Source organism: Notolepis coatsorum (assembly GCF_963971535.1).
Source record: "Notolepis coatsorum genome assembly, chromosome: 12".
Lineage (NCBI taxonomy): Eukaryota > Metazoa > Chordata > Actinopteri > Aulopiformes > Paralepididae > Notolepis > Notolepis coatsorum.
This window is the reverse complement of record NC_140176.1, coordinates 82,835,161-82,844,916: the sequence shown is the minus strand read 5'-3', so window position 1 is coordinate 82,844,916 and position 9,756 is coordinate 82,835,161. Positions and strand designations below refer to the sequence as shown.

The 9,756-nt window shown below is 44.7% G+C and overlaps 1 protein-coding gene across 1 annotated transcript in view; it reads left to right on the top strand.

Annotated features, from left to right (window-relative positions):
* The window catches only part of cUnh8orf34 (chromosome Un C8orf34 homolog), a gene marked incomplete at both ends in the record, with an annotated part of 268,122 nt that overhangs the window by 80,924 nt on the left and 177,442 nt on the right, over window positions 1–9,756 (top strand). The window contains 6 exon segments of the mRNA XM_084325912.1: window positions 1,447–1,589; window positions 3,999–4,065; window positions 4,068–4,135; window position 4,137; window positions 7,515–7,634; window positions 8,055–8,083. Of these exon segments, the coding sequence (XP_084182038.1) occupies window positions 1,447–1,589; window positions 3,999–4,065; window positions 4,068–4,135; window position 4,137; window positions 7,515–7,634; window positions 8,055–8,083 (428 nt within the window).

Genomic DNA, 9,756 nt, shown 5'->3' with positions numbered 1-9,756 from the left:
AAGAGGCATGGTTTCTATCTTGAGCCTTAACTGGCGTTGTTCTTTTATATTCACATGGAAAGCAGCAGTAACATACAGTCTCCTCTCTCTGAGAGGCATGGGGGGAGAGAACGAAGTGGGAGTATACCTTTGCTTTTATACTCGCCACAAGGTGGTTGTACCTGGTGGCTCCGCCTAGAGCGCCCTCTAGTGGGAACAGATATATATGCAACTAGACAGTCACTGGTGGAGACAGTTATATATGCAGGTAAACCAGTTACTAGTGTAAACAGCCATATGTACAGTTAGACAGTTACTAACAATCTACACAGAACCTCTGATCTCAACAGTATACTGGTCATGCTATGCTGAAAGTGTTTCTGGAGTGGTATACTGGTCATGCTATGCTGAAAGTGTTCTGAGTGGTATACTGGTCATGCTATGCTGAAAGTGTTCTGGAGTGGTATACTGGTCATGCTATGCTGAAAGTGTTCTGGAGTGGTATACTGGTCTATCATCGTGTTTGGCATATATTTGGCGTCTGTTCGGAAAACAGAAAAGCTAATTCATGCACAATGCAGGCGAGGTGCAGGTAATATCCACAATGAGAATATGGAAGGAGAATAACGAGTATGGCCGGCCCTCATATTTATGCACTGATGTTGAGAGAGAGAGAGAGAGAGAGAGATGAGAGAGAGAGAGGAGAGAGAGAGAGAGAGAGAGAGAGAGAGAGAGAGAGATGAGAGAGAGAGTGAGAGAGAGAGAGAGAGAGAGAGAGAGAGAGATCCCTCCATTCTCACTGTCGGGAAGCATTTGAAAAGTTGTTTAGTCTCTAAATGAAAGGGATTTCACAGTAACATTGCAATAGAAACACTGCATTGTGCTCTATTACATTATCTATCTATTATTATCTATGTAATCGCATGGATCTTTAGTAGCCTGTAGGTGTAGGCTTATGTGTTTATTTGCATATTGAGTGGGTCACTCGAGATGCACGTGGAGACCCATTCTAATTCTAAGTGTGTGAACAGATGTACTTGAAGCTGTCCACTTGTGATCATATCACCCGGATCAGATCTTAACGCCAGGTCTCAATGGGGCCTTTATCTGTCACACGCTTTCTGTTCTCATGGCATCCTTCCACCCCTACCTGTCTTCCATCTTTCTGTCTGTCTTTCCTTCTGTATGTCTGTCCCTCATCTGTCTGTATGTCATTCTTCCTCTCTCTCTCTCTCTCTCTCTCTCTCTCTCTCTCTCTCTCTCTCTCTCTCTCTCTCTCTCTCATCTCTCTCTCTCTCTCTCTCATCTCTGTCTCTGTCTCTGTCTCTCTCTCTCTCTCTCTCTCTCTCTCTCTCTCTCTCTCACTCTCTCTCTCTCTCTCTCTCTCTCTCTCTCTCTCTCTCTCTCTCTCTCTCTCTCTCTCTCAGTCTGACATCTCTTTGTGTTGTTGCTCTTCTACTGTAGGAGTGATGACCAAACTGATAACTGAGACCCCCGATCATCCTATTCCCTTTCTCATCGATCACCTACAGACCAAGCAGGACAGCCCGGGCAAACTGCTCAGAACCTTGTCTGGCTCTGCTGCGCTGTGGGCCATGAAGCTACCCCAGGTGGGTAAGAACCAAGAACACACACATTGTACATAGTCAACATACGATAGGCTCATGGACCGGTTTGTAGCATATCGTTAGCCTCATACTATAATTGCCTAAGTAATCTTTTGGCCAAATTGAGATTTCTGCCTAACTGTACTCTCCTCACACTGCTGCATCACCCTGGCTTAGTGCCTATGTCCTCAGCCAATCATAACACTTGTTACGTTAAAAAATCCCCATCTGCCTTGAACTCACTCGTGTGACTTGTGCATTTAACCAAGCCCCCCGTCACCCAGTCAACATCCATGGGTAGGACATTGAGGTGGTGGACAACAAACTGGACGTGATACCTGAACACGGATGCCCTCTACAGGAAGGGACAGAGACGGTTGTTCTTCCTTAGGAGGCTCAAGTCCTTTGAGGGTCTGTGGTGGCAAGTGTTATTTGTTATGCCGCAGTCTGCTGAGGAGGCAACATGGCAAACCAGAACACTAGGCGGCTGGACAAGCTGGTCAAAAAGGCTGCTTCAGTGCTGGGTAGGAGCTTGGACTCATTGGGGGCTGTGGTGAAGAGACGCATAAGGAGTAAGATGCAGGACATCATGAAGAATGACAGCCACCCTCTCCATCACACCCTGGCAGGACAGAGGAGCAGCCGCAAGTGGACTGCTAATCTTGCTGCGCTCGCGGACTGAGCGGTACAGGGGGTCCTTTGTCCCCTCAGCATCAGACTGTTTAACACCTCAGGCAAGGGCAGAGGCGCATGAGACTATGTGGTACCCCCCCCCCCCCCTCCCCCCCCCCCAATTGGATCTGTTTCTTTATAAAGCCTTAATTAGAGACTGTCCAAATTATATTACTTCTTTATTGGAATGGACCACTGGACCCTGTTGTACACGATCCAATGATCGTCTTACACTTTGAGTGCCTAGAGGTTTCTACTGAACTTGATAGATCGTCTTATGGCTTCTGTGCCCCTACCTCATGGAATACCCTGCAGGAAACTCTGAAACACTCTAGTGTCTATGGGTCGGTTTAGTACCTTGATAACCACAATATGTAGTTGTTTTTACTTGTAATTGTTACTTGTGTTTTTAAATTACTTTACATTTTTGTATTTATTTAAAATGTGCTCTTTATTTGTCTGATGTTTCTGTATTTATTAACACACTATGACACTTCTGAATGTAACATCTTGATGACACTGTAAATACGGCGATTGAATGAATGGTTAGGGTTATGGTTAAGGGGGCATCATTAGAGAGCTCCTGATACAATATTACCTCCCATACTTGGGCCACAGTACAATGTTGTTAGGGTTATTGTTGCTGCAAATAGTATTGAATAGTAAAATGTGTGATTTAATACTACAATAGAAGAAAAACATATGAAAATGAATATCCAAAAGGATGACATCTCCCTTAGGACTCTTCACACTTTGAAGGTTGACTTGTGTTTGAAGGAATCCAGTTCCTGATGTTTTCCATCTACTCTATCAAGAGTATTTCTTTTTTTTTTTACTTTCTTAACCGGTCATAAATGAGAAAGTAGTTGTTTTACCAACATGGCCAACATAAACATAAGATTTAATAGTTGCAAAATACAATTAAAAACTCATATTGACAGGATGCGGGACTGGAAGCGCAGTGGGACTAAGCACAGACGCCTACCACCCGCAGACACTCTGGGATCGAATCCAGCTGTCCGCGGTACCTCTGGCTTGGTCAGTCGTCCCTACTAACACAATTGGCAGTGTTTCCGGGTGGGAAGCCGGGTGGGGTGTGTGTCCTGCGACTCCCTACTGGTCGGTCAGGGGCGATCTGTTCAGCAGGGAGGTGATCGGGGGGAAATAGCGTGAACCTCCTCACGCGTTACATTCCCCCAGTGAGAGTCCTCGCTGTCAGGTGAAAAGAAGCGGCTGGTGGCTCCACATGTATCGGAAGGGGACATGTGGTGAGTTCTACACCCTTCCCAGGCCGACAGTGGGGCAATGCGCGCAATGACCCAGGAAGGGAATTGGCATAATGACTCAATTGGGATGGGTGAAAAATACAGGTAAAAGCCCCCAAAAAACAAAAAGACAACTCATATTGACCGGTTGTCTAGTCAGTGTTACTCCTTGTATGAGAAGCTCAGTCAATCAACTAGTGAACAAAAGATTCTCCATTTCTATTTTTAGATGTGAAGCACCTCACAGACTGTCACTCACTCTTACACTTAGTCAGTCACTATGTCACTCAGTCTGTTACTTCAGTCCGTCTGCCACTCAGTCAGTCAGTAGGTTATCTTTAGATTACATATATAATGCGCATGTAATCACAAACACACACAACAAAACACACCGAATTAAACGTGAGCATTCTACAGCATGTCCTTGTTGTGTTGTGTGATACTGCAGTGACTACTACTGTGTCTCTCCCGGCAGAAACCAAAAGTCGCAGGGAGTGCAGGAACTATGAAAACTTATGACCAGCCCTGGCAGACTCACTCCAAGAACCCAAGAAGTCCAAGAGTGACCTGGCCGTGTGCAACCTGTCCCCTCCATCTCCAGAGTCCAAGTCTATGTGAGTGTCTGTTCATCTACTACTATTCCTCAAGTTTCAAGTTTCAAGTTTCTTTAATAGTTGTCATAGTAAACTACAGAATACTTTTCCATGAAATGCTTTTTCCCCCCCTGTATGAGCTCCTGGGAGTGTGCTAGATAAAATAGATAAAAAGTATAAAATAGAAAAAGTCAAGAGTACGTAAACAAAAAGTGTTCAGTCAATCTAATATACATATATTACAATATACAATACAGAGTAAAAAGGAGTAACAGTGAGGTACAATGCAGCAATGGGATCAGGTACAACTTTAGGGTAAGTGCAATGAGGTATGAGTTGTAGTGCAAATCTCTTTGCTATTAAATATAAAGTGTGTTAAAGTGTTTAGAGTGGGTGTTACGGTGAGTGTTTATTTAAAGTGAGTGTGTGGCGTGTGATGTGTGTGCTGTGAGTGTAGATGATGGGTTGTTAAATAGTGTCATTGTCGTTGAGCATCCTGATGGCCTGGGGATAGAAGCTCCTGAGTCTCTCTGTACTGGCCATGAGAAAAATATAGCTTCTGCCTTCAGAAAGTGTTATAAGAAACGTATAGTTTCTGCCTTCAGAGAAAGTTGTATAAGAAACATATAGCTTCTGCCTTCAGAAAGTTGTATAAGAAATATAGCTTCTGCCTTCAGAAGTTGTATAAGAAACATATAGCTTCTGCCTTAAGAAAGTTGTATAAGAAATGTATAGCTTCTGCTTTCAGAAAGTTGTATAATAAACATATAGCTTCTGACTTCAGAAAGTTGTATAATAAACATATAGCGTCTGCCTTCAGAAAGTTGTATAAGAATGTATAGCTTCTGCTTTCAGAAAGTTGTATAATAAACATATAGCTTCTGCCTTCAGAAAGTTGTATAAGAAACATATAGCTTCTGCCTTAAGAAAGTTGTATAAGAAATGTATAGCTTCTGCTTCAGAAAGTTGTATAATAAACATATAGCTTCTGACTTCAGAAAGTTGTATAATAAACATATAGCGTCTGCCTTCAGAAAGTTGTATAAGAAATGTATAGCTTCTGCTTTCAGAAAGTTGTATAATAAACATATAGCTTCTGCCTTCAGAAAGTTGTATAATAAACATATAGCGTCTGCCTTCAGAAAGTTGTATAAGAAACATTATTATTATTATTATTTTGTTGTCAGATTGGTCAGACTAATTCATTCCAGCCACGATGCTGGTCCCGTGTAGAGGAATCTTTCACATACTGTACACATTTTCTTCATAGCGCTTCTAACCCTGACACAGAGGCATTACACTGCTCTATCCCTGCTCCCTTCAATGATTTACTGCCACATGTGTGTACAGTATGTTACTGGGTTAATGCCCTGCACCGTTAGCTCCGTTTGATTGATGCCAATAATGGGGAGATCCCCGGAGGGATCTGAATCTTTAACCCTCGGGGGCTAAGCTGTTATGCTAGTAGATACACACACAGCAGCACTAGAATGACGCAGAGGCGGCAGAGAACAGTGAAGGTTCCTTAACCGGTGGTGGTGGTGTTGTGATGGTTCTTTTCCCTCAGTCTGTTTCTGTGTGTTTGGCAGGATATTGTGCTCTGTGTTCATGGCTGTGAATGCCAAGCTCCCTGCTCTGGCTAAAGCTGGCTAGAGGACGGCTCACTGCAGCATAAGACTGTCTGTCAACATCATATTGCTAACACAAGCGCGCGCGCGTGTGTGTGTGTGTGTGTGTGTGTGTGTATGCAGGGACGTGCACAGGACTTTAGAGGGGCAGGTGCTCAAAGGCTGAAAAGCCTGTGTGTCTTTTAACCGAGCTCGTGTAGCGCGCAAATCCGATTTTTAAGGGCCCTTTTCGGGGGGGGGGGGGGGGGGGGGGGGGGGTTTGGGGGGGTTTTGGTGATCAAATATTGAATATTGAACTATAATAATCAGTGCAGGAGCTTACTTAACCTTGAAAGACACTTTTATCACTGACCTTAAAAGGCCCATACATCTCCATAATGTTCAGGGGGGAGGAATAAGTGCTTACCCTACAGACCCCAAGAAGTGCTGTATATTCTGTATTGTTTAATATAAATGCCTTTTTTATTTCCAATCCCGATTTGTATTTGAGATTCCCAAAGACTTGACTTCTTCGTGTCCCTCAATGAGTGTAATACCAGCATTCAACTGTATGCGCCACAGCGGTTTCTATCATCATCATCATCACCACCCACGCTATGCATAAAATATATAGGTCAGTGGAGAGGCACGCTGAGGAGGCCGTGCAAACTGCAATGGAATATGGGGCATCTCTCTCTCTTTACCCAAATATTTTGATTCTATCCTGACATTTTTCAGTTGGAAGGGCAGTCTATACTATGCGTAACGGTAAAAAAGAAAAAAAAGGCAGGTGCTCAGGCACCCCTTGGGTCTCTATGTGTGCACGTGCCTGCGTGTATGTGTGTATGTGCATGCATACGTGTGCACTAGCTTCTGCAGTGTCCCTTTGCAGTGCATTCTAATCAGTATATTAGTGCAGCCATTATTGGCATACTATACTGCCTCTACTGTAGCAGAGAGCCTCAAGGGACAGACAGGCCACTGTGTTTGTTTTGCATACAATTGCTACCCCAGCAGCAATTTTTATGTTTTATTCAACTACAGTGATGTCAGAGCATAACCACGTTAGATATGGATGAAGTACATAGGTATCCTCCACACACCATAGGGGAATCTCTCTCTCTCTCTCTCACTCTCTCTCTCTCTCTCTCTCTCTCTCTTCTCTCTCTCTCATCTCTCTCTCTCTCTCATCTCCTCTCTCTCTCTCTCTCTCTCTCTCTCTCTCTCTCCTCTCTCTCCTCTCTCTCTCTCTCTCTCTCTCTCTCTCTCTCTATAAATAATGTCCATATTCTCCTGTTCATGAATAAACCATCACAATGAGACCGAGGGACATTGCTAGAGGACGTGGCTGGGACGGCCATTCAGTATGTGGGTCATTTTCTGTTCCTGTTTGACCTGTTTCTGAAAGCTAATCACCTTGTGTCCCTCTCGCCCCGTAGCCCTGTGCTTCTGGAAGAGGGACACATTGACTTGTCCTCAAGCATTTCCATGATACTCCCATCCACCTGCAACACAATTCACACAGCTCTGTCGGGACAAACAATACATCCCTCAATGACAGTCTTTTGTGGTTCGGGGCTGCTTTACAGATTGGATATCTAATTAAGGCTGTTTTGCAGTTGTAGTTATTTCTGGAGCGTTTGATTGGTGTTGTTGTGTATGCTGCTGGGTTGCAGATTGTGGGTTGTGTTGAGAATACTGAAAGTGTGTGTTTGCTCCGTGTCGATGTCCGCAGTGCCTGAAGGATGTTGTGTGTTTGTGTTTCATTATTTTCTTTCCTACGGTGTTCAGTGCCGCGGTCGATCGAGCACCCGTCGTGGGACTGGAGGGAGACCCGGGACTTTGACGAGCTGAACCACATCCTCCAGGAGAGCAAGAAGCTGGGCAAGGCCCTGGAGAACCTGTCACGCAGTGAGTGGCCACGTTCCAGAACACCCTAGTTCTTCACGCTAAAAGTCCAGTACCATTACTTATACATTTTAACGCAGTATTATAAGCTTTATGTGGCTCTCAACCCTATATCTTGGACCTTTCTGCAAATGCCACAGTAAGTCCTGAGAAGAAAGGGGATCTAGCACCTAACCTTTCAGGCTAACCGATTAAGCAGAGTTTTTTTCTACAGTACCGGGTGTAAAGTAATGTAATGGTGTGTAGCATTACTAGGCTTCTCTCCATCTTAAAGAGTCAAGAGTCACTTTATTGTCCCATCAGCTGGGAAATTAGAGTAGAGTTTTTTTTTCCACAGTACCGGGTGTAAAGTAAATGTAATGGTGTGTATAGCGTTACTAGGCTTCTCTCCATCTTAAAACCTCTCTCTTACCTCCTTCACAGGCATCGCCCTCTCTGATGACCTTGACCAGGTAGATAATGACCCCCTTTCTGAGTGTTTATCGTTCAATTCATACACACCGATCTTATGTGGAAATAATATTGCTCTTGTCAACTTATCACTCAGCCTCATCGCTCATCATAACACAGCCAGTAAACGATCCCGCGTTTCCTGACGTCCTCCGGGCTGACAGTGCGCTTGTACAGCTCGGTGTTTCCGACGACAAACTCTTATCTCTGGGGAGCGATGTGCGAGAGTGATGACTTCAATAACCGTCTCCTCCATCTTCCACCTCCCCTTGGAGGAGCGTGCATCTCGCAGGCGCTAGATAGAGACGCTGTTTGATACCTGGTGGCCCACAGTTCTCCCACTGCACAATACAGTGAGATTGCTTCTCTCAGGCCCGAGATGAGGAACATATTGAGTTAGAAAAAAATATGGGCCTGGACAGTATAGCCAGACCTCTCTCTCGTCTCGTGTTCTGTAGCAGCGGTACACATCCCTGTCCTTGGCTTAAAGCCCAGAAGGTCTTCCTCCCTTCCTCTCTACAGGATGGAAGACGGAGACCGAATACTAAACATCGTCTCCGACCATGCATCGATAATTTAATTTGGGACCATCCCCGCGTTTGGTTAAAGTGCAGCAGCACACATACTATGTCCTGCGTGTTTTACTTTGAATAGAGGTGTAAATGTGTTTGCGTGTGTGTATGTGGGCTGGGCTGGACTTGGCTGGGCTGGGCATTTTGAATCTTGATTACCATCTTGTAGGCATGTCCCAGAAGGATTTGTATACCGGTAGTCGACTTTGATTGGCCAAAATCTGCTGATAGTCGACTAGTAGTCGACTACCCCCCTGAATAATTTTCTTTTATAAATATATATTTTTAAATTTTAAATTTATTTTTTGATCATTCCATTTGGGTTGTGGGGGGTGCTTAATGTCTGACAGAGTCGACTGAAGGCTTCTTGTCCTCTGTGAAAGCATGCAATTGGTCCACTGATGGATACATATATATTTTTTTTATCTACTTTTTCTCCCATTTTTTTATTTTTCTCCCATCCCAATTTTGTATCGTCCAATTCTACCCTCCCCTGTCTCGAACGCTGTTAGGCCATGCCTCTCACAAGCCGGCTGTAATGTGGACAAAGCCATACATTGCACGAGTCCCCTCCGGTACTCGAGGTAGCAGCCGTCGCATCTTTTCACCTGCACAGCGCAATCTTTCAGCGTCGGGGGTCTGCGTTTGGAGGGCACGCCGCCCCCGTCGCTTCCTGATTCTACTGCGCAGGCGCACCAACCGACCTGTAGGAGTCGCTGTCCACAGCGTCCGATCCCCACCCATCAGCTTCCCACCCCCTAATACTGCCAATTGTATTAGTATGAACGACCAGCCAAGCTGAAAGCAATGTGGAGAGCTGGGCTCGAACCCACTGCACCATCTAGCCGCTGATGGATACATCTTGATATTTGTCTAGTGTGTTCATTAGACGGTGAAATCATCTTTCAGTGCCTCTGTGCCCGTTTTCTTAGGCAGTTAGCCTCACTGGTATGCGCGCCATTAGCGTTAGCCAATTTCTAAAAAAATAATTGCATTGGACTAAGAGGTTGGCAGTCGACTACGGCTCCTTTCGATCGATTAGTCAACTATTCGACTGGTCGGGGTCAGCCTTACTATCTTGACTATTTTCTTTTATCCTGTAG